At 40.4% G+C, this 25,053-nt stretch overlaps 1 protein-coding gene across 5 annotated transcripts in view; it reads right to left on the minus strand.

The window, feature by feature from the left end:
- Positions 1–25,053, minus strand: part of GRTP1 (growth hormone regulated TBC protein 1) — an 85,677-nt gene that overhangs the window by 36,681 nt on the left and 23,943 nt on the right. For all 5 annotated transcript variants that reach the window (XR_012277800.1, XM_073664411.1, XM_073664413.1 and 2 more), the window contains exons 4-6: positions 17,479–17,640; positions 15,017–15,141; positions 7,775–7,871 (exon numbers count right to left, since the gene is read on the minus strand). Coding sequence is in view for 4 of the 5 variants with exons in the window: in XM_073664411.1 (XP_073520512.1) it covers positions 7,775–7,871; positions 15,017–15,141; positions 17,479–17,640 (384 nt within the window). In the remaining variant the exon portion in view is untranslated. The remainder of the gene's footprint in view (positions 1–7,774; positions 7,872–15,016; positions 15,142–17,478; positions 17,641–25,053) is intronic.

Genomic DNA, 25,053 nt, shown 5'->3' on the forward strand with positions numbered 1-25,053 from the left:
AATTATATACAGCTCTATTCTATTTTCTAATAAAACACATGACAAAACCAGTTTGTGAACAGGGTTTAATTTAGCCCAAGAAAGCAATTACCATAAAATTAAATAGTGAGTTTAAGGCCTTTTAAGGTCTCAAACTGAAGTATGTCATTACAAGATAGAGAAATAAGGTCTCAAGTTATCCACAACCAGATAAAAAAAAAAAACTATTTGTTCCCATAGTTGTCTGAATATGCTTCTAAATGGCTTATACAAGAAACCTGAAGGACAGGACATGAGAAGTGTGTCCTTTCCTGCCCAGAGCACACTGATAAGCGGACAGTTCCCAAACTGCTGCGCACAAAACAAACTCCCAGCACAAGATAACAATTCCTATAAAAAGAACTTTGTAATTAATTGATTCAATGTCCCAGTAAAGTCAGAACGCTGACAACCGGGTTGCATTTTCCCTGAGTTTGCTGTGTACGTTTGACACACAGTACTTTGCAAAAGTTTTAGGCAGGTGTGGTAAAAATGCTGTAAAAGTAAGATGCTTTCAAAAACAGAAGTGTTAATAGTTTATTTTTTATCCATTAACAAAATGTGAAGTGAATGAACAAAATAGAATAAAAGGTGCATGAATTACAAATTATAGCAAACAGGTGATAATGATCATCATTTACATATGTAGGTTGAAACCGGTAGATTAAAAGCACCACGCCGGCGTTTTTAAAAATGCTGGAGTGGCATTACTAATGTCTGTTCCCTGCCCTTAATAAAATACTTACCAGCCGCAGTCTTCTGCTCTTCCCAGCGCCATCATGTGACCGCAGCCAAGAGAACCTCTTTGGCTCTCAGACTTACATTGAGAAGTGACTTCTGGTGCACCCAGCAAACACTGGAGGGATCTGGCTAGTCACAACTATCAGAAGAAGACCAGAACGGAGCTAAGAACAGCAGAAGACGGCAGTTGGTAAATATTTTACTACAGGCAGTGAGCATGCATTAGTGACACCACTCCAGCAGTGACATAAAAAAAAAAAAAAAACACAACAACATTGGAGTGGTGCTATAACAAACAAACAGCCGTGTAGGAGGCTTAAAACTGTATGAGGAATAGCCATACTCTGCTACAAAGATAAGGTTGTGGAGATGGTTTATGACCTGTTGCCGGAAACTATGGCAAAACTGAACACAGCAAGAAGACACAAGTTATACCGCATCAGCAATGTCTCTCCCAGGTTAAGATTTCAAAGCAGACTGGGGTTTCATGTGCTGTTCAAATTCTGCTGATGAAGAACCAAAAACGGCAACACTGAGGATCACTGACAAAGTGGTAGGCTCAGGAAACTTAGTGCACCAGATGAAAAACACATCATGCTTACTTCTCTTTGGAATATATTGAGCAGTGAAATCAGCTTAACACTGTCAGTAAGCAGTGGTGCCCAGCTACAGTACAGACCAAAAGTTTGGACACACCTTCTCATTTAAAGATTTTTCTGTATTTTCATAACTATGAAAATTGTACATTCACACTGAAGGCATCAAAACTATGAATTAACACATGTAGAATTATATACTTAACAAAAAAGTGAAACAAAACAAAAACAAAAACAAAAAAGAAACAACTGAAAATATGTCTTATATTCTAGGTTCTTCAAACTAGCCACCTTTTGCTTTGATGACTGCTTTGCACTCTCTTGGCATTCTCTTGATGAGCTTCAGGTGAGTATTTGGATTTTTTTTATTTTATTCTTATTTTTACAGGTGGAGACACTGAGAGCAGACTACAACTCTCATCATTAACCCCTTGCTGGTGCTGATTCCCAAACGCCGGTACGTGTGCTCCCAATGCGGCTCACGGACAGCTCTGGTAAGGGTTTTTCCGGTACTGGAAATATCTGGACATGTGAAACCGGCCTTACATATTGTCGATTTCAAGACATACATCCATAAAATCATAGCTTTCCTCTTCAAAATTCTCAATGCAGTATTCATATCATGAAATGGATCAGACGTTAGAGAGGAAATGACACACAGGTAGTGCATTTAACATGTAATGTCTGAGGGATGGGGAAAAACATCAGTCACATGTCACCGCTCCTCCCCCATGACAATTATAGAAAACAAATCATTCCCTGCTCACACTACAGGCATGCCAATGCTAGGTATACATGAATGATGAGAACATTCATTCAGGTTTATCTTGCTTGGTAACAAATTGATGCAACTTAAAATGTATTACAACTTGGACAATATTAACAGACGACTATGTGAATATATTTAAACCCACAGATTTAAATGGAATTGGAGGATCATTAATGAGTATGGGGACCTCCCGTCATAAGGATCAAGTGGTTGAAATTCAATCGTCCAATCTGTTTATTCGGTGCTCACAGTGTGCAATCATATCAACTACTATGTCTGCAATTCATATAGTCAGTCCAAGCGGCAGTAAAAATAACTATAAACATCTCAAGCTACCTCACACAGACAGCAGTACAAAAAGCACTTACGCGAAACGCGCGCTGGGGCGGCTGTGGTGACATCCATGGTGGCTCAGCAGTTAGCACTGCAGCTTTGCAGCACTGGGGTCCTGGGTTCAAATCCCACCAAGGACAACATCTGCAAGGAGTTTGTATGCGTTTCCTCCGGGTTCTCCGGTTTCCTCCCACACTCCAAAGACATACTGATAGGGAATGTAGATTGAGAGCCCCAAAGGGTACAGTGGCAATAATGTCTGTAAATTGTCTGAATTGTAAAGCGCTGCGGAATATGTTGGTGCTATATAAATTAAAAGATTATTATCATCCCACATGGGTTAATTATGGGTTAATTATGGGTAAGAGCTTTTTGTACTGCTGTGTGTGTGAGGTTTATAGTTATTTAATACCTATTGTTACTGCCACTTGGACTGACTATATGAATTGCAGACATAGTAGTTGGTGTGATTGTACACTGTGAGCACTAGCACTTTAAGTTTAATATATTTGGGCAAATGCTCTTCCTGTCCCAGATTACAATGAGTGGTGGTTGTCATAATTTTTAACACCTGACTCGTATTATTGATCATGTCTAACTATTATATATTTTTGCTAATTCAATAAAAAAATTGTGACTTTTTAATAAATGGACGATTTACTCCAATTTTTTCAGTATTGCCATCATAGCTTATATGATTATTGGCCCCGATACTGATTGGCATTAAGCCTGATTTATATGGTGGTACTATTATGTATTCTGTTGATACTCTTTCAAGTTGTAATTTCACTGCCCCAGCCTGTCTTTTTTTTGGGGGGGTGGGCTAGTTAGGTTCATTTTATGCCTTTCATTTCGGTACCTAAAACAAAACTATGGAGATAAAAAAACAAAAATATATATTCATAGGAAACCCCTTTAGTAGTTTGAATGTACAAGACTATACAATATTAAATGGGAGTAATAGAAGTTGATAATTCAATGTTGGATTGGATGGTGATGCAGCAGGGCTTTAGGTCACTTCACACTTGGATTGGGAGATCCTCCCTCCCATTATGTCCTCCCCCAATAGAATAGAGATTAATTATGTTCCCAAAACACAAGCCCCCCCCCCCCCCCCCCTCTACCTTCGAAAGTTGAATGCATATAGGGGGAATGTCAGCACAAGTAATAAAGGTGCTCTAGATTGTAAATACTCCATTTGCTAATGCATGGTGCCAGGTTAAAAATTCACCCACAGATGTAATGTGAACCATAATTAATTTTCATTAATAAATGACTGGATCAACTTCGAATTCATCACTACTGGCCATTTTAAATCTAGGAATAACTAAAAGGAGAACTTATGGTTAGAAACTGACCCACTGTTTATTTTACTTGTCTGTCATATATATATATTTTTTAAGTTTTTCATGTTACGGTTAAAAAAAAAAAAAAAAATCCTAAATACTTGTAGTTTTCACAAGGACCACCGAGTTTCTCAATATTCTGAAACAAATCTGGGCTATAGAAATCAAGTACCATCTCCAGATACCAGTTTTCAATGTACATGTAGCTGCTGTGTAGTAAATCTTTAAACTACTGTTAAAGGGAACCTGTCACCAGGTTTTCACGATGTAATCGGAGAACAGGATGATAAGGGGAGAAAGCCTGATTACAGTTATGTGTCACTTACTGATTTTATTGAAACAGCAACACACAGCCCAGTGTTTAATCAGCAGGAGATCATCACTACAGGACAACTGGCCTCGTTCCTCCTAGTCCAACCTCGCCCTCAGTACTGATTAGCAGCTTTCTGTATAATTTGTATAGCGACAGAAAGCTGGTAATTAGAGGCGAGGTTGGGATTCCATCATAACTGCTGCACCCTGTAAAATAAGTGACACATGCAGGAATCAGGGTCTCTGTCTCTACCTCATGCTGCTGTCAGATTGCAGGGCCATGCTTGGAACACAAAGTAGTGGAGCTCACTCTGGATCTTAGTGGAAGGAAATGTGTGATGTGCACCCCACTATTTGTACTGAATGGCTTAAAGTATTTAAAATAGTCATCTCAGTATATACAATATTTTGTTTGCACAGTGCTTAGTAGTAAAACAGAGTATATTCATTTTACAATAATTGTTCTACATCAGAATGTAGCTGAGCTAATTATGTCACTTATTTTTCTGCACTGTTGGTACATTTCGATAACTTTGTGGTCTTCATATATCAAGATGATCTCAGAGAAAATGTAGTGCTGAGAACTATAGCAATAGAATGTCCTAATATCAGCAAGAAAAAAAGAAGGTTCCCACCCAGATAGAAAGCCAAGGCAATATACAAATCACCACGCTACTCATCCTATATTCTGCAGAACCTGACACTCAGCGTCACTACATGGATGGTATTACTGAGCAACTGAAACCACACCACTTTGCTTGCCTTCAATAGTGAAATCTGAGCTTGTGGGAGAAAATCATGACAATGGCTGTGACAGTGTTGACAACCAATGTGGACAAGTTAAACAAAAAAAAAAAAAAATTATATAGGAGGAGATCATATTTTTTTGTACACAAAGGCGAAAACCAAAATGGATAATAAAGAGAAGTGCTATATGTACAATATATACAGCGGGCGATATTACTATTAAATACGTCACCAATCTTCTAAGTAAATATATTTCTAAAGGTGCTACTGATATGAAATTCTAATCATGTCGATAACCCATTCAATCCACACAGGCAAAGAAATTAAACCATAAATTAAGTTACTGTATGTGTTATAATGAGAAATGACACAGGGAAAAAAAGTATTGAACATACGAAGAAAGATGCAAAAAGCCATGGGAAGTCATAACACCAGCTAAAATCCATCAGTAATTAGAAAGCAATACTACTACTTTGTGAAAAATAATATCAGCTGGTTATCCGCCTATAAAAAAAACCATCTCATTACCAAGGTGCCACACAAGAAAGCTCTGATGATGGGTAAAACCAGTGAGCTGTCTCAAGACCTTTGCAACATTATTGTTGCAAAACATACTGAGGGCATTGGTTACAGAAGAATTTCTCCTGAAGGCTCCAGTGAGTACTGTTGAGGCCATAATCTGGAAGTGGAAAAAACATTATTTCACCATAAACTGGCCACGACCAGGTGCTCCTCGCAGGATTTCAGACAGAGGAGTGAAAAGAAATAACAGAAGAGTTGTCCAAGAGCCAAGGACCACCTATGGACAGCTAAAGAAAGACCAGGAATCAGCAGGTAAAATTGCTTCAATGACAACCATAAGTAATGCACTCAACCACCAGGCCTGTATGCACACTCCATTGCTGAACAAAAAGCATGTTCAAGTGCTTTTAAAATTTGCTCAACAGCATTTAGACAAGCCTGTGAAATACTAGGAGAATATAGTCTGGTCATAGGAGACCAAAATGTAACTCTTTGGATGCCATAATGCACACCATGATTGGAGGCCAAAAGGCACTGCATATCACCTCTAAAACACCATACCAACAGTGAAGTTTGGAGGTGAGAACATCATGGTGTGGTGCTGGTTTTCTGCATACGGCACTGGCAAACTTCATGGAATTGAAGGGAGGATGAATGGACAAATGTACAGAGACGTTATTGATAAAAATTTACTGTCATCTGCCAGATGAAAAGAGGCTGGACATTTCAGCAAGACAATGATCCCAAACACACATCCAAGGAAACTCTCAATTGGGTTTCAAAGAAAAAAAATAAAGCTGCTAGAATGGGCCAGCCAATCACCTGACCTGAATCCAACAGAAAATTTATGGAAGGAACGAAATCTCAGAGTTCATAGAATGAGCCCATGGATCCCTCAGGATCTGAAGAGTGTTTGTGTGGAAGAAGGGGCCAAAATCACATCTGAGCAATGCATGCGACTAGTTTCTCCATCCAGGAGGCGTCTTGAAGCTGTCATCTCCAACAAAGTCTTTTGTATGAAGTATTAAATAATTTCAGTGTGTTCAATACTTTTTCCCTGTGTCATTTCTCATTATTACATATAACTTAATTTATTGGCATCCATGATTTGATTTCTTTGCCTGTGTGGATTGGATGGGTAGTTACCGACATCTGGTGAGAATTTAATGTCAACAGCACCTTTAGAAATATATTTACTTAGAAAATTGATGACGAGTTCAATACTTATTTAACCCGCTGTATCTCTTTTTCTTCTCCAGGATTTTCTTTTTTAAGCAGAGACTCTCCAATCAATATTAATGTTTTTTGAAGTTTCTGCTGCAAAAATGCCTTAAAAACAAACAAACAAAAAAAACTCCTCAATTGTGAACATACCCCAATTGATCAAGTGACAAGTGTTTATGGAGCGCATGTATTCCATACAAAATCAGCAAAACTTTTCATTATTAGAAAATTATTTTTAACCTTTTTTTTGTGTAGATTCACAGTTATACGTTGAATGTGAAATTTTTAAGAGGTTGTCCATTAGTATAGAGAATGTCCCCGTCGATTTAAAAGGTGTAAAGAAGACTTTTTGTAAATACCTCCTGTGGTCATTGTTGCCTGTGAGCGGCGCTATTAATAATCTTTATTTTTATATAGTGCCAACATATTCCTCAGCGCTTTACATACATCATGGCTGTCCCCATTGGGGCTCACAATCTAAATTCCCTATCAGCATGTCTTTGGAGTGTGGGAGGAAACCAGAGAACCCGGAGGAAATCCACGCAAACACAGAAAGAACATACAAACTCCTTGCAGATGTTGCCCTTGGTGGGATTTGAACCCAGGACCCCAGCGCCGCAAGGCTGCAGTGCTAACCACTGATATTGCTCACTGCTCACCAGGCCTCACATGACCCCCGGCAGCAGCCGGATCGGACATCCGTTGATATCACGTCAAGTTCTGGCTGCAGCCGGGCGTGACCCAGTGATGTGCTCCCCCCTGATTGATGGGCTTTGGGCGGGATTTCACGCACGTCACAGCCCAGCATCCACCGCGCGCTTTCCTCCTCTGCATTCATTGGGAAATCGCACGGTGGATGTTGGGCTGTGACGTGCGGTGAAACCCCGCCCAAAGCCCATCAATCGGGGGGAGGGGGGGTACATCACGCTGGTTCACGCTCGGCTGCGGCCGGAACTTGACGTGACATCAGCGGATGTCAGAGCCGGCTGCAGACGGGGGTCACATGATGCCTGGTGAGCGGTCAGCAATAGCCCCACTTACAGGCAACAAGGACCACAGGAGGTATTTACAAAAAGTCTTATTTACTCCTTTTAAATTTACAGGGGCATTCTCTATAATAATGGACAACCTCTTTAATTTGTAAGATAAAATATAGAAAGACATACCAGGCAAAATTCGGCCAATAAGAGCATCTAGGAGCCAGAAGGCCTTCTCTTCATCTTTACTAACAAGAATAAGTATTCCAGTGATAAAATTCATACCCTGCAATGAGAAGAAAGCTTGTCAAATCTGGTCATAGTCAGCACAGAAACGGTGTGTGGAGGACATACATCTGGTATACGTTTTACGTTTACAGTGCACCACAAAGCAATACTGTACTTTTTCATGTGATATTGCAGTTTTTCATGGTGCAATGTGTATTTGGCCCCTTTCACATGTCAGTGTGTCTGGTACGTGTGGTAACAGTTTCCACACGTACTGGAGACACTGAAACACACAGACCCATTCAAAACTATGGGTCTGTGCACATGTCAATGTGTTTCCACGGACCATCTGTTTGTGGGCAAAACACGCTGACAAGTTAGGTGTTTTTTTTTTTTCCCCACACACGCTGCACGGTCTGCAAAAATGTCTCACGCTGAACACACGGATGAAATCCGTGTCTCAGTGTGACACGTACCATCGTTTGGGAATCAGCGTTCAGTTAGCGTTGTTCACAAGAGCCGGGTGCTGAACGCTGCCCTCCTTATTGTCCCTTGCTCGCGCTGTGATCAGCATGAGCAAGGGACAATGTTAGGAGTAGTATTTCAGCTGCAGGGACAGGATGACTGGTTGCAATTGAAGGAAACATGAATGAGGCCAAGTACAGAGATATACTGGATGAAAACCTCTTCCAGAGTGCTCTGGACCTCAGACTTGGCAGAAGGTTCACCTTCCAACAAGACAATGATCCTAAGCACACAGCTAAAATAACAAAAGGAGTGGCTTCAGAACAACTCTGACCATTCTTGACTGGCCCAGCCAGAGCCCGGACCTAAACCTAATTGAGCATCTCTAGAAAGACCTGAAAATGGCTGTCCACCAACGTTCACCATCCAACCTGACGGAACTGGAGAGGATCTGCAAGGAAGAATGGCAGAGGATCCCAAAATCCAGGTGTGAAAAACTTGTTGCATCATTCCCAAGAAGACTCATGGCTGTACTAGCTCAAAAGGGGGCTTCTACTCAATACTGAGCAAAGGGTCTGAATACTTATGACCATGAGATATTTCAGTTTTTCTTGTTTAATAAATTTGCAAAAATTTCTACATTTCTGTTTTGTTTTGTTTTCATTCAAGATGGGGTGCCGAGTGTACTTTAATGAGAAAAAAAAATGTACTTTTTAGAATTTACCAAATGGCTGCAATGAAACAAAGAGTGAAAAATTTAAAGGGGTCTGAATACTTTCCTGTGAAATATATAATTAAGTATTGGAGATGGCCTGTGTGTAAGAGTCGTGTCGTGTCCCCAGTTAAAAAAAAAAACAAAAAAAAAAAAAAACAAACACACACACACACACACACACACACACGTGTATTAGTACAGACCAAGAGTTTGGACGCACCTTCTCATTTAAAGATTTTTCTGTATTTTCATGACTATGAAAATTGTACATTCACACTGAAGGCATCAAAACTATGAATTAACACATGTGGAATTATATACTTCACAAAAAAAGTGTGAAACAACTGAAAATATGTCTTATATTCTAGGTTCTTCAAAGTAGCCACCTTTTCCTTTGATGACTGCTTTGCACACTCTTGGCATTCTCTTGATGAGCTTCTAGAGGTAGTCACCGGAAATGGTCTTCCAACAATCTTGAAGGAGTTCCCAGAGATGCTTAGCACTTGTTGGCCCTTTTGCCTTCACTCTACGGTCTAGCTCACCCCAAACCATCTCGATTGGGTTCAGGTCTGGTGACTGTGGAGGCCAGGTCATCTGGCGTAGCACCCCATCACTCTCCTTCTTGGTCAAATAGCCCTTGCACAGCCTGGAGGTGTGTTTGGGGTCATTGTCCTGTTGAAAAATAAATGATGGTCCAAGTAAACGCAAACCGATGGAATAGCATGCCGCTGCAAGATGCTGTGGTAGCCATGCTGATTCAGTATGCCTTCAATTTTGAATAAATCCCCAACAGTGTCACCAGCAAAGCACCCCTACACCATCACACCTCCTCCTCCATGCTTCACGGTGGGAACCAGGCACGTAGAGTCCGTCCATTCACCTTTTCTGCGTCGCACAAAGACACGGTGGTTGGAACCAAAGATCTCAAATTTGGACTCATCAGACCAAAGCACAGATTTCCACTGGTCTAATGTCCATTCCTTGTGTTCTTTAGCCCAAACAAGTCTCTTCTGCTTGTTGCCTGTCCTTAGCAGTGGTTTCCTAGCAGCTATTTTACCATGAAGGCCTGCTGCACAAAGTCTCCTCTTAACAGTTGTTGTAGAGATGTGTCTGCTGCTAGAACTCTGCGTGGCATTGACCTGGTCTCTAATCTGAGCTGCTGTTAACCTGCGATTTCTGAGGCTGGTGACTCGGATAAACTTATCCTCAGAAGCAGAGGTGACTCTTGGTCTTCCTTTCCTGGGGCGGTCCTCATGTGAGTCAGTTTCTTTGTAACGCTTGATGGTTTTTGCAACTGCACTTGGGGACACTTTCAAAGTTTGCCCAATTTTTCACACTGAATGACCTTCATTTCTTAAAGTAAAATGATGGCCACTCGTTTTTCTTTACTTAGCTGCTTTTTTCTTGCCATAATTCAAATTCTAACAGTGTATTCAGTAGGACTATCAGCTGCGTATCCACCAGACTTCTGCACAACACAACTGATGGTCGCAACCCCATTTATAAGGCAAGAAATCCCACTTATTAAACCTGACAGGGCACACTTGTGAAGTGAAAACCATTTCCGGTGACTACCTCTTGAAGCTCATCAAGAGAATGCCAAGAGTGTGAAAAGCAGTCATCAAAGCAAAAGGTGGCTACTTTGAAGAACCTAGAATATAAGACATATTTTCCGTTGTTTCACACTTTTTTGTTAAGTATATAATTCCACATGTGTTAATTCATAGTTTTGATGCCTTCAGTGTGAATGTACAATTTTCATAATCATGAAAATACAGAAAAATCTTTAAATTAGATGGTGTCCAAACTTTTGGTCTGTACTGTACATATATTATTTTCTATATCGTGACACATTCCCTTTAAATTTCTAATACAGGAGAATGAATCCATCCAGCTGGGAAATACATTTCTCCAGCAGCATTTTACTATACTTTGATTTTAAAAGAATTAATGTTATGCCACATCAATTTACATTGATCAATTTACATTGTGCCATGTCGCTCCACATCAGGTATTACAATTATTGAAATAGAACAATCATCAAAATAGTTTTTACAAATGAATTTCCCAGAAAGTTTGTACAAAACAGACTTTTGTTTTATAATTTCTTCCTGTTTTGGATTTTCCATGAAGCACAGCAAAATACTTGGAACAAGCAAGCAGTTTAGAAAGGCAGAGTCACTAGTGGTAAAAATGTTAAATGTTCACAGAGTCAGGATGCCTGGCGGCTAATGGACCAGTAAGCACTTTCTCTGTTACATTCCAATTTTGTGCCATGGCAGACAAGACCGTACTGGAGAGTCTGCAGAATAAATTTCCAATTCTCCTGTTCCTTACACGTCCATGGTAATAAAAAGACCAGATGCACTTTTGCGATTTACAAGACACCTCCCTCTTTTCAATTTCAATTCCAGGAAGACAGGGGTGAAAGCGCCCCCTCTGTAGTGGCACAAATGAAACTGCCTCTCCAACAAGGTGTCTTTTAGGCAGTCCAAAAGCGTGTTAGACCACAGTTTTGTATCCATCTAAAAATATAGACACCGTGGGATTGGAGTCCAAAGTGACTCCATCTGCTTCATTATATTCAATGTGTCGGGGGTTCTGCGTAGATGCCATTTTTGGGATTTAAATCGAAATCAAGACACATTGCTCAAAATAGAACGCAGTATAAATCTGGCCTATGACAGTCTGCATTGGTGACGTAGCAATGCGATTGTGCTTAGGGCACAGATAAGGTGCAGTAAAAGAAAATCTTGGAGATGCCCAGGAGAGAACAAGCCTGCAAAAGATGCAATAAACCAAGTCCAACGCAGATCAAGCATGAGTGTTGACCAGTGGATGGACCATGTTGGAGAAGACTGCTTATGCTTATCCCCAGCCAGAGCACTAGGTGAGGGAGCGAGTGAGGAGGAGGGGCAGTTGAACCCTGGCCCACATATCAGACCCTACAGCAGAGCTGAAATGTTTGTGTAATATTGCTTTTTTATTCATACAAACAAATGAAAGCTGCACCCTGAAACGCTATAGTATGTAAACATTCAATATATGAAATTGGAACTTCATTACTGCTGTAGAATATGTTAAAAAATCTGTAGCTCACACACAAATTGGCCAATTAATGTCAACCCAACAGCCAGCGACAAGGTGTACCCCTTTGTTGGGACCCTAAACCTAACATGATGCCTCTCCTGGTCAGTTTTTAGATATCTGCAGTACATGCCTTCTGCCTGAGCACTCCTCCCATCAGGCCAAGGAGTTTTTAAATAGAGCTTGATCCTACCTGCACATATAATGGTAGGCTTTGAGCCTGGAAGAGTAATAATGTTAGGTTTAAGGTCTCAACAAAGGGGTATGCCTTGTCACTGGCTATTGGGCTAACATGAATTGGCCAATTTGTGCACCAAGTACCTACATTTTTTAACATGTTTTCTACAGCAGTAGTGCAGTTCCAATTCATATATTCAAGGTTTACATACTATAGCATTTCAGGGTGCAGCTTTAATTTGTTAGTAATATAGGGTGGTTCTCTTAGCTTGCAACTGTTCACACTTTTCTTTTACTGGTTAGGAAGTGACGATCCGTTTTCTTGATATTTGTACGGTCACGTTTTTGTTTTGATAAAAACATTGATTCTGTCTCCATCTGCCATTTACTTTTTCACCATCCAAAAGCAACCTTGTTGTCAGCATCTTAGAGGAGAACAAAAGAAAAAAAAAAAAAAAAAAAAAAAAAAAAAAAAAAAAAAAAAAAAGCCTCAAATCTTTGATTCTGCCCAAAAACAGAATGGGAGTACCCTACTACCACCATATTTTACACTGATAGTTGATGAAATAGAAAAAGTATCTCTTCACTTGGATTACTACTTTGGAGTACTTCTAATTTAGTTCTTCATTTATCAGAGATACTGGTACATATATCAGGTTGGTTGCGATACAACCAACTTCTAACTAGGAAGAAGTAAATCATTCACCGTTTTACGGGATCTGAACGGCTGAAAATACAAATTCCATTTAGTTAACAGATTATATTTTCTGTGGTTGATGTAGTGTGTGAAAGCACTTCATTGAGATACTTTGCACGGTCTGGTTCCCACTGCATGGAAGAATTCAGGCAGGCAATGCTTGCCAATTTTGCAGCTGAATCCATAGAAACAGAAAGCCGAGGAGCTCCTGAGCAGAAAGAACAGGGCATTCATCAGGAGAAACTTTTCACTACTCAACGTGCCAGAATACTATCATGTTTCTGCACGGGTGGTAAGAACAAATAACGATTCCTAGACAGGCTGGTCATTTGTTTTGGCACCGAGCGCTCATAAACGTATTAACTAATTTTTGAAACTGCTACATCAAATTATTCTCCCGAGATGTTTCCATGAATATATCCACAGAACACAAATGATGGTTTTATAAAATTCCAATAATACAAAGTAATAACATTCAGTATTTTTGACCCATCTACACCAAGTTGAAATTACTTTTCTCTCCTTGCATTTCTAATGCTGTCTACATACAAATTCTGCTCCTGGATTTTATGTAGGTCTTGTGAGATATCACTTATTCCCTAGTCCCATTGCTGGCTTCCTAATTACACTGTTGTGCTGCAACGCGCCATCCAAGGCTGTGTAACCAATGTTTAGTTTAATCATTTATAGAGAGCTATTAATTCCACAGCGCTTAACATACATCATCACTGTCCCTATCGGGGCTCACAATCTACATTCCCTAGCAGTAGGTCTTTGGAGTGTGGGAGGAAACTCGAGAACCTGGAGGAAACCCACACAAACATGGGGAGAACATACAAAGTCCTTGCAGATGTTGTCCTTGGTGGGATTTGAACCCAGTACACCAGCGCTGGAGGGCTACAGTGCGATTGTTCCAGTAAGGCCACGGCCCCACTATCAGTATTTGGTCAGTATTTTTTTTTTTCCTCAGGAGTGGAAGCCAAAACCAGGTAAGCAACAATCAGAGAAAAGGTATAATAGAAACAAGTCACCAATTCTGCATTTATCACCCACTCCTGGTTTTGGCTCCCACTCCTGCGAAAAAATACTGACCAAATACGGATAGTGGGGCCGTGGCTGAAATCTGTGTCTATGGTGCCTCACATCCCAAAGTAGGATACCCAGTTCCAGGGAGAAGGTGCCCTAGGATGAAACCGATAAGATCAGAGACTGAAAGGCCTAATTGGTACTAAATACCTAAATTAAGGTTGAGACCGGGTTCAGGCCTCGTGCAGGTCCCATTCCTGAAATCGTTGCAGGCTTCCATCTGAACCCCCCCAAAAATGTGATTAAGAGTGGTCCCCAATGGAGCTAGAGACTTCAGTTAAGAAGTATGTGTGTTTATTTAGCTGGACACAATAGTGTAGTTGCCCTCCCAGCCAAAGACTGAAAAGGTTTATGGGGGTACATCAGTAAAATAATCACATTACATAGCAATAGCTAGGCTCTAAAAATTAAATCCCCATCCCTGTCCTATGCACCCTTAAAGGGGTTGTCCAGGACTGATATATGAATGATCTATGCTTCAGACGAGTCATCAATATCAAATTGGTGGGGGTCCCACTCCCAGCTCCCCCAACAATCAGCTGTTTGCAGGTACCACAGTGGGTGAATGTACACAATGTACAAAACTGGAACTCCACAGCTCTATACACTATGTGGTGGACGTTCGAGTACTGCAGTTCAGCTTCCATTGAATATTAAAGTTCTGAACAATCCCTTTATGTTTTTCAGTCATAGTTCTTAGTGACAATAGTTATAAAACCATAGTTTAATATATTGCAAAATAAATGCCAAAAGTGCATAGAAACTAACATAATGTACATACTTATTTTACGATCAGCTTTATTCTAAGGATTCCACAAACCAGGTTTGCAGGAGCCATTATTTTTGTGACAATACACATAGTGAGACTTACAGGTAGTGATCTTTGCACAAATACCCATTTTGCTCAAATTTGCCTAGAATATACACCTTTATTTTAATTTATTGAACTCAAATTACCAGAATTGTCCAAACCTACCTGGCAATAGCCCACACTTTGGTTGTGTTGACCATAAGCCACTAAAACATTGTGTAAAGTCTGCTGTAAACATGGACTTGCACTTTTGCGGAACTTCACATTATCTGGAAAAGTTCTGTTCAGATCTGAAAACAAACAAAAAGTTGAGGTGGAGAATTTAGCATAAATCTTGAAATCACCCAATTTAAAAAATACTGCTAATGCAGGTTTCAAGCATCAGGTTTTTGTATTTTTTTGGATCAAATTCTCACGCTTTTCAGTGTAGTCAGTTCTTAAAATCAGCACTTCAGTGTTTCTAGTATGCAAAAAAAAAAAACTTGGCAGTTTCTCAGACTAGAAAACAGTCAGCAAAAAATGGAGAGCACTAGGATGCAACAAGGAAGCCATCAGTGCGCTGAGTTTTTCGTTGAACAATAGATTTGTATTGGTGATTTTGATTGGACACTCAGACCGAAATTGGAAGTCTGTTTTTCTATTTTTTTTTTTTGCAGACACTCAGTCAAAAAAAAAAAAAGTAGTTAAAAAGTCCCATAGACTATAATGGGAATACGTTCTATCTGTGAAAATTTGCCCAAGTCGAAAAACTGTGCCTCTCATTGTCTCCACCCTTGCACTCCATCTCATTGCTCTATAAACACTTAATAGCCTATACTATAACTGTCAGACCACCCTATTGCGCTTCATGGGAAAGAGAACTGGGCAAATCTTTGGAAGACTCACAATGGGCTAAATATTTTCAATTTGCTCACAAAACTTCAATTGCAACTAAAGCTCAAGAGACCTCCTTTAAGATCATCTCCAGATGGTACCGGGTTCCCATATTACTTCATAAGTGGTTTCCCGCAGTATCAGATAGATGCTGGAGATAATGAGTGGTGACACACATTTGGTGGAGTTGTCCCATAATAAGAAGTTTCTGGACTCTGGTAATTCAGACTATTAAAAAAATGACTAGTCTCTCTGTGCCAGGCTCTCCTGAATCTCTTTTGCTGTTTATGATCCCAACTAGTTTCACCAGATACAAAAGCTCTTTAATAGGCTGCGAGCCCACTATGTGTTTTTCAAGCGGTTTTTGCTGTGGAATTTCTGCTGCGGAAACGTTTGAAAAATGCTTGGTAATACATGCCCCATGGTCCCCAATGATAATCCGCATGTTCTGTGCCCATGCTGTGGATTTTATGTGTGGAAAATTCCGCAGCATGTCCATTATTTGTGCGTTTACGCATGCGGAATCGCCTACTCAATGCATTAGAAAAATGCATGGCAAATCAGCATGTCAAAAAACGAGTGTGAAAATCCGCACGCGTTTTTACTGGCAAGGACATGCAGAAAAGAAGTGGAAGTTTTCCACTTCATTTCTGCATCGTGGGCACATAGCCATAAGCTACCTTATACAGGCTGCTAAGAATGTCATTCCTCGTCACTGGAAAAACACTTCTCGACCTACTCTGGATGAGTGGTTCGGTGAAATAGCCCTTCTAATTAGGATGGAACATTTGATTGCCCAATCCCCCACTGACTGTGATAGATACTGTGAGACTTGGAGAGACTGAATTGAATTCCAGGAATCCGATGCCTACTGTCTTACATCAGACTGATGTGACCCACCCATCTTCTCTGTACGGATTGTGCTCCGCGTTGGTTCGCGCCTGGCTGAATTATGTATGGTTTCCATTGGATTTTAGTAACTTCATAACTGTAATACTGATGGCTTAAAACGTTCCCTTCCCTCCTTTTTCTTCCTATAACTTGATGTTTTATTGGACGTTATACTTATATTCTATGATATATTGATGCTGATATTGTCCTGTTTATTCTTTGTTTTTTTTTTTACTAATTGAAAATTATTTAACCTTTCAATAAAAATTGAATTTAGAAGATTTGCCCAAGTCATAGAACATTATGGCACAAACTTTAGACTATTTATACACTTGTGTTGGCAGACTCAAAACTGATGTCAAAGTGCATGACAGCCATGATCACGTGTGATAGGAGATTTGTCTAGAACATTGTGACTGTCTCAGAGTTCACAGTTCTCCTAAACCAGGAGTACAGAAACTGCAGTTTCTAGGGCCACAATTTTAGTTTGCTTCAGTAATCTTGTTGACTGTAACAGCTTCTGATGGATAAATCATCGAGTCCCATTTCTAGCAGGCAAGATGCACATGGTCTGTAAACTATTGGGGAATTGTAGCCCCGCTTTAATGTCATATTTTACGTCGGCTGATCCATTACTAACTGCTTGATGGAAAAGATGACAACATAAATGAGTTTATATTTTAAGAATCTTGGCTTTTTATACAAAAGTTAAAGAGTCCTCCTAGCTGGTGCTGTGTGTAATCCTGCACTTACTACTGTATTATTCATCTAAGAACAATTTTTTTTTTCCCCCTTTCTTTCGTTCTTTGTTTTGCCCTGAAATCACATGAATACTATAGATCATGAAAATATTAGAAGATTACCTGTGACGACTGTATCCACGAGCTTTGCATTACTCTGTCCTTCCAGTAATACACGATGGTAATATCCTGGATTCACATCCATCTGGGCCTGTGCTCCACTCACCATCATCCACACATATGACCGATGCTCATTAGGAACGCCCTTCCTGATATATCTTTTCACTGAAATAATATGGCACAGCAATGAGGTTTCTACATACATAACAATTTACAATTATTAACCATTCATTTCATTACTGATTACAAAAGATAACATGTGAGGGAGAAGTTGACAAGATACTTATCAAAAGCAACCCCAATAGGATTAGGTTATTTTGCAGCAATTGCCAAATCAGAGCTCCATACAACTCTGCAGGAAGATACAGGCACAGCCAATTAACAGTTTTTGCTCTTTCAGATTGCTAAGGAAGCAGACTTTAGCTCGCAAGGGACTTTAAGGGAATCTGGCAACAGGATTTGACCTCCCAAACTATTTCTATTTGAGCATGTAGCTCTTTTAAAGCCTGGTTCAGCGATATTCTTAACCTAGCTAATCCGTTCCTCCGTTACTAAGAAATCAGCATTGAATTGTTAAGTAAACGAGACTGAAATGTTTCCCGTGTGGGGAAGCCTTTTAAGAGTCTCCCCAACAGGGCAGGGGCACAGCGCTGCCTTCAGCTTCACTGACCACTCCTTTGCTGTGTGACTTCAGGAAAAGGAGCCATCAGTCAACCAGCAGGAAGGGGCACTGAATAGAGTCGGAGTGACAGAGGCATGGGAAGAGTTTCCACATGCGAAAACGATTAACCCTCATTTGCATATCAATTCAAACGCTAATTTCTCAGTAAAGGAGGAACGAACTGTCATGGTAAAGATATTACTGGACTTGAGTTTGAAAGCGCTATAGGCACATATAAATAGTTTTGGGGGTAGGGGGGAGTGGATGAAATCCTCCTTAGAGATTCCCATTAAGGTCCACTTACAATTTCATGGTGATGGTGCAGTTAAAAGACGCTGCCGATCTTTCGCCGAATGAACAAAGATCATCTTTTGCTTTGCAATAAATGAATAAAAATACTCAATCTCATCGTCCTCTGTAGCGCATCATCCTGTGTAAAGAAGACTCATGCTTCTGAGAACAATGGCAGCCCATGTGTACTTAATGATCTAGTACAGATTGCTCAGTGCGCATCTGAAGAGTAGTCTGTGTGTGTAAACAGGACTCTGAGGATGCTTCTGAGAACAATAGCAGCCTATACATACTGAATGATCTATTACAGTTCATTCAGTGCACTGCAGGGTCAGCCTGTGTAAACAGGTTATTAAAATGACTGCCTATCAGCAAACAAGTAGCTGATCGATTAGTGCCTTAGGTCAGCCAGGCTAAGTTCCCATAAAGAGTGCTTGGTGCATTTTGTGAAGCGGTTTATTTTTACAGCGCAAAGTACATTACAGTTCCGACTTCTCGTCAGGTTCCAGTGGCATTTTTCTCGCCCAACGAGGAGAGACTTCCTTCCCAATAAATTAAAGCCAGCAAGGAGGTAGAAGGTAGGGGGCGGGGGGCTTTCAGTAACCATTGACCAGGTCAAAGAAGGTACCAACCGCAGACATCGAAAGCCACGTGTCGTTAGGGTGGGGGAATTTGAGTGGTTATTTAAGTCTTAAGGTGGATTCTAGGTTTGCTCCCAATTTTGTAGGTTCTTACAGGATTACTAAAATTTTGAAGCCCGTGACAGTTAAGCTTCAACCCCCTGTAGCTTGGGGGGGAAACAAAAAAAAAAAAACCACACATCATCAGCAACTCCTTCTATTCTTCTCTTTTAAAGAAATGTGAGTGGACCCCAGGTCCCCCGAGACATTATTGAGGTGGATCAGGAGTATGAAGTAGAGCGAGTTTTAGGATCCAGTGGGTCAGGCAGCATTTGCAGAATCTTGTCAAATTTAAGGGTTACAGTCCAGAAGATAACGCCTCGGTTAATTCAGAGGATCTGCATATAGATCGCCTAATAGAGTTCCATCAGCGTAGTCAGATCCAACTGCTGATAAGGCTCTTGACTAGCTTCTATGCATGCATTTTCTCGTTCTCATTTTGGTTTGTCCCATCACATCTTGGGAGGGGCTATTTATATTCTCCTGGCAATTTCAGTCATTGCTGGCTATATTTCAAGTTGATGGTGTTTGGAGACCCAGCTCCGCGGCTCGTGATAATCTTAATTTACTAATCTCTGTTGCTTTCCTTATGGTTTGTTTGTATGTCTTCCGACCCAGTTCCCTTTTCTTTAATTTACTCTTAGTCTGGGGGGGGGGGGGGGTTTCCATGTATTTCATTTGTTCATATGTGCACTACTTTCTTTTGTTTTGGAGTACACACTGTGTGTAGTTTAAGGTGAAATTAAGAACACTCAGGGTCTCAGAAGAGACATGGGAGAGTGTAATAGAGGAAAATCATTGGAAAGAGATATACTGGAAAGAGTTCCACAGCTGTCTTTAAGTGAATCCCATAGACTGTCCCATATAGACACACGTGGTCAAAATTGTTGGTACCCCTCATTTAATGATAGAAAAACCCACAATGGTCACAGAAATAACTTGAATCTGACAAAACTAATAAATTAAAAATCTATGAAAATGAACAAATGAAAGTCAGACATTTCTTTTCAACCCTGCTTCCACAGAATTTAAAAAAAAATTAAACTCATGAAATAGGCCTGGACAGAAATGATATTTTCTTAACTTAATATTTTGTTGAATAACCTTTTGAGGCAATCACACGATTCCTGTAACTGTCAATGACACTTCTGCACCTCTCGACAGGTATTTTGGCCCACTCCTCACGAGCAAACTGCTCCAGTTGTCTCGTGTTTGAAGGTTGCCTTTTCCAGACGGCATGTTTCAGCTCTTTCCAAAGGTGCTCAATAGGATTTAGGTCAGGGCTCATAGCAGGCCACTTCAGAATAGTCCAATGTTTTGTGCTTAGCCATTCTTGGGTGTTTTTAGCTGTGTGTTTTGGGTCATTATCCTGTTGCAAGACCCATGACCTGCGACTGAGACCAAGCTTTCTGACACTGGGCAGCACATTTCTCTCTAGAATCCCTTGATAGTCTTGAGATTTCATTGTACCCTGCACAGATTCAAGACACCCTGTGCCAGATGCAGCAAAGCAGCCCCAGAACATAACAGCCTCCTTCATGTTTCACAGTAGGGACAGTGTTCTTTTCTTGATATGCTTCATTTTTCCATCTGTGAACATAGAGCTGATGTGCCTTCCATTTTTGTCTCATCTCTCCATAGGACATTCTCCCAGAAGTTTTGTGGCTTGTCAACATGTAGTTTGGCAAATTCCAGTCTGGCTTTTTTATGATTTTTTTTTTTTCAACAATGGTGTTCTCCTTGGTCGTCTCCCATGAAGTCCACTTTGGATCAAACAACGACAGATGGAGCGATCTGACACAGATGTTCCTTGAGCTTGAAGTTCACCTTTAATCTCTTTAGAGGTTATCCTGGGGTCTTTTGTTACCATTCGTATGGTCCGTCTCTTTGATTTGTTATCAATTTTCCTCCTGCGGCCATGTTCAGGGAGGTTGGCTACAGTCCCATGGATCTTAAATTTCTGAATAATATGTGCAACTGTAGTCACGGGCACATCAAGCTGCGTGGAGATGGTCTTATAACCTTTACCTTTAACATGCTTGTCTATAATTTTCTTTCTAATCTCCTGAGACAACTCTTTCCTTTGCTTCCTCTGGTCCATGTTGAGTGTGGTACACACCATGTCACCAAACCTCACAGTGAGTATCTGTAGCCCTATATACAGGCCCACTGACTGATTACAAGATTGTAGACACCTGTGATGCTAATTAGTGGACACAACTTGATTTAACATGTCCCTTTTGTCACATTATTTTCAGGAGTACCATCATTTCAGTCCAGGCCTATTTCATGAGTTTAATTTTTTTTTAAATTCTGTGGAAGCAGGGTTGAAAAGAAATGTCTGACTTTCATTTGTTCATTTTCATAGATTTTTAATTTATTACTTTTGTCAGATTCAAGTTATTTCTGTGACCATTGTGGGTTTTTCTATCATTAAACGAGGGGTACCAACAATTTTGACCACGTGTGTATATGTGATACACCAGGTATACAGGACACCTCAATTCTTATTTAACATAGGATTTTGCTCAAGTCCCCACTGTCCTAGATGCAAAACTAACATAGCAGATATGCTTCATATGATGTGGAACTGTCCTAACTTAGTGTCCTTTTGGAAGAGTGTTGTAACAATTAACAGGGTTTATTCAATTGATGTAGAGCTTTCACCATTAGCATGTATACTGGGATATGTTGAAGATCTGGCTATTGAGGAGTACAGCAAAATTGCGGCAACACGTATGTTATACATGGCAAGAAAATTGATAGCCCAAAAATAGATAGTAGATCAGGAGCCTATGATATCAGAATTTATTGATAAAGTTAACTGGCTAGTAAATTTGGAAAAAAGGCATGTACCTAAAAAGAGATGCTTTCACTAAATTTGACAAGATATGGGGTCTATGGATTGATGGCTCTGGTTTGACATACAGGGAACTGATGAGATTTCGCCTCGGCTTGCTTTGAGTTACGTTTATATGATGCCTCAAATTAAACTTCTTTGAAAATTAATAAAAATGTTATTAGTACGTCCACAAGTTATATGTAATTGGATTGAGTATTGTTACTATGCTCAAATATTTGGTCATCTAATTATGCTGGTTTTGCAGAGCCTGAATGTAGAAATAACTCATGTTTAATGCATCGGTTGGGGGTGGAGAACTGTGTTTCTCCAATGTTGGTCTGTTTTTTTTGTTTTTACCTTTGTGAAAATCTTTATAAAAATTAATAAAAAACATGTGATTTAAAAAAAAAATAAATAAATAAAAAAAAACACTCAGGGTCAGCTGCAGCCTAGCGTGTGCCACTCTCTGGAGAAGATTCATGAACAGTAGCTTAAAAGCTAGAACTCTCTAAAATAAACTAGCCAGACACCACACCCTTGAGGAAGCTAAGCATCAGTCCCGACTGCAAAGAGGAGAGAAGCTCCAGCAAGGAGAAGTACATTGGTACATTGTGGCAACGTTGTTGGATTCATACCAACAAAAGAAAGCCTTTAATGTGCGATGGTAGATACGCAATGTGGAGGACTTCTGCACCTTAGTCACAGTCTGGATAACTGCATCCGATAGTCCTGATAACCTCAAAATCATTGCTTCAACAGGCATGCCGTTAAACTGAGAGACCGTAAATTCTGATGGAAGAGTAAATCCTGGGAAGGAAGATCTGATCAGTCTGGGAGGGCCCACAGGTCATCTGCACATCAGGATCTTTGGAGCCAGTCTAGCACGATGCGAATGATGGGAAATGTAAGGAGAGACGATATTGGCCAGCGGGTGGAGCACTGCTCTCAACCCATCTAGAGAACTTGCACCCACCAACACTCCACAATGGCTGTGGCAGCTACCTAGGCGCGCACCAAAGTAAGTGGCCTAAGTGCAAATGAATGCTGGGCAAACCCCAACCGGTGGGAAAAAAGAAAGCAAACCAAAAACACCCCCCCCACCACCTCCTTTCTTGAAAGAACTAAAACACAAAATGAAATACCATAAGTGCGAACGCCACAACACAGAAAAAAAAAAAACAACACAGGGAAGCAAGCGAAAAACGCAAGCTTGCAGCGACGGACAAGCTTTACTATCCTGAAGAAATAGGATCCTGTGCTTAGGTGTCGGGAAATCTGAACCCCATCTTCCGCTCCATGCAAAATGCACACGCTATGGTGGATGAGATACAAAAAAAGGCAAAATGGACCAAACACCCCAGGTACCTGATTGTCGACTGCATCAAGGTACAGTGGCCTGCCATTCTAACGAGAGAGGATACAGGCTGAACAGTACAGGCTGTGCTCTTCATCACCATATGGATTGAAAACAGAATGCTTAAATACACTGGGTTACCCCTCCAAGCAATCATCTGAGATCTAAAGCCCCCCTCCAAAAAATAATATATAGAGAAAAAATTAGACTCAGACCCATGTCTGCCTTCATATTACACCACACTAAACTGAGGGGGTTTGGTGCTAGCAGGCAAGGTACAGTCTACTTCGAGAAGCTAACTTTTTTTTGTTAAGATATATTCTTAGTATCAGCCTCGACTAACACCGTGGTTCCTGTGTCCTCCAAAGAAGCAACAGAGAAATTTTTTTTTGGTACAACATCATGCCTTCTAATTTTTTTCTCCAAGATTCAATAGACGAGGGTAAAAAAATCCCTAAAACATAACCATTTAAAAAATTTGAACGTAAAACATGACAAAACCCATAGGTCTAGGGTAGTATATATTAACCCCTTTTCTACCCTAGACCCTGGAGGTATTACCACACACCCATTAAAGAGAACTGGCCTGACATGCCTTCTTAAAGTGAACCCATCATTTCTCTATGGCTGAAAATAATAGGCAGCTACACTAACAATACATTAAATATATCTAATTTAAAGAAAGAAAAAACACAGCCTCAGCCACGCTTCTCAAACTATGAGGCCAGCCTCGGCAAAGGGGAGCCCCCCTAGCTATCGATGGGGCTCAGCTGTGGAGAAAGCATTAGCATTATGGATGGTGATAATCTGCAAAGTTCTTTTTCTAGTTACAGAAAGAGCAGGTTTGACAGCAATATTGAATCATTTTGTAACTATTTTTGATTTACAGGTTTCAGGAGGCAAATGAATGGTTAATAGAGCAGCATTTTTCATTTCGACATGATGCCCAGGCATCATCTTGATCTATTACACAAGGCCACGAAAAAAAAATAGTTTGAAGAGCCATAAAGGACCCTATTCTCCAGCATTTGCTGTCAGAATGCAAGAACTCGAGCTTTTGGCTAAAGCAGCGCTGTCTGTAGTGAGTCAGTAACAGCTGTGATAAGGTTACTGAATGGGAACAATGATTTATAGTTGCAGACAGCGCTTTTTTAGTCAAAAGAACTCACCTTCTGACAGCAAGAAGGGTTCGGACCAGACTCCTACCGAAGAGTTGGGTCCTTTAAGGGTTGGGGACGGTTTTATTTAGTGGTCACATTCAGGAAGTGTTTAGCGTGTTGCTGCCTATTTTTTTTTTTTTTTTTTTATTAAAAAGGCGATTTTGCATGAAGACGACCTGTTTGTATTCTGTATGACAATCTTTTCCTAAAGTGCTGCATGGTGCGGTTTGAGATAATCCTCCAGGACAAAACAGAGAAACGGGGATGCGGAATTGATATATTAAGAGATATGAGTATTTACTAAACAGACTCGTTAGGAAAACTGACTGCTCATCTCTAATTACCTGAAATAGCTATGCCAATTACTGCCATACAGCAATAAGTATTTGTAGCAGTTGCTTATTTAAAGAGGAAGCAGTGTTTAGATGCCCAAAAACCACGCACTCCAATTAAAAAGGCTTTGAGCAGGGGGCCTCAAACACATGGCCCCAGAAGCTATTTACTGCCCACAGACAGGGTCAGGCTGGATCAGATGGCATAGGGGCAACTTTGGTTGGCATCTGAATGTGCCGAATGCCATTCTAGCCACA

Source organism: Phyllobates terribilis, unplaced genomic scaffold (assembly GCF_046119375.1).
Source record: "Phyllobates terribilis strain yellow unplaced genomic scaffold, ASM4611937v1 Scaffold_2__4_contigs__length_985480577, whole genome shotgun sequence".
Taxonomy (NCBI): Eukaryota; Metazoa; Chordata; class Amphibia; order Anura; family Dendrobatidae; genus Phyllobates; species Phyllobates terribilis.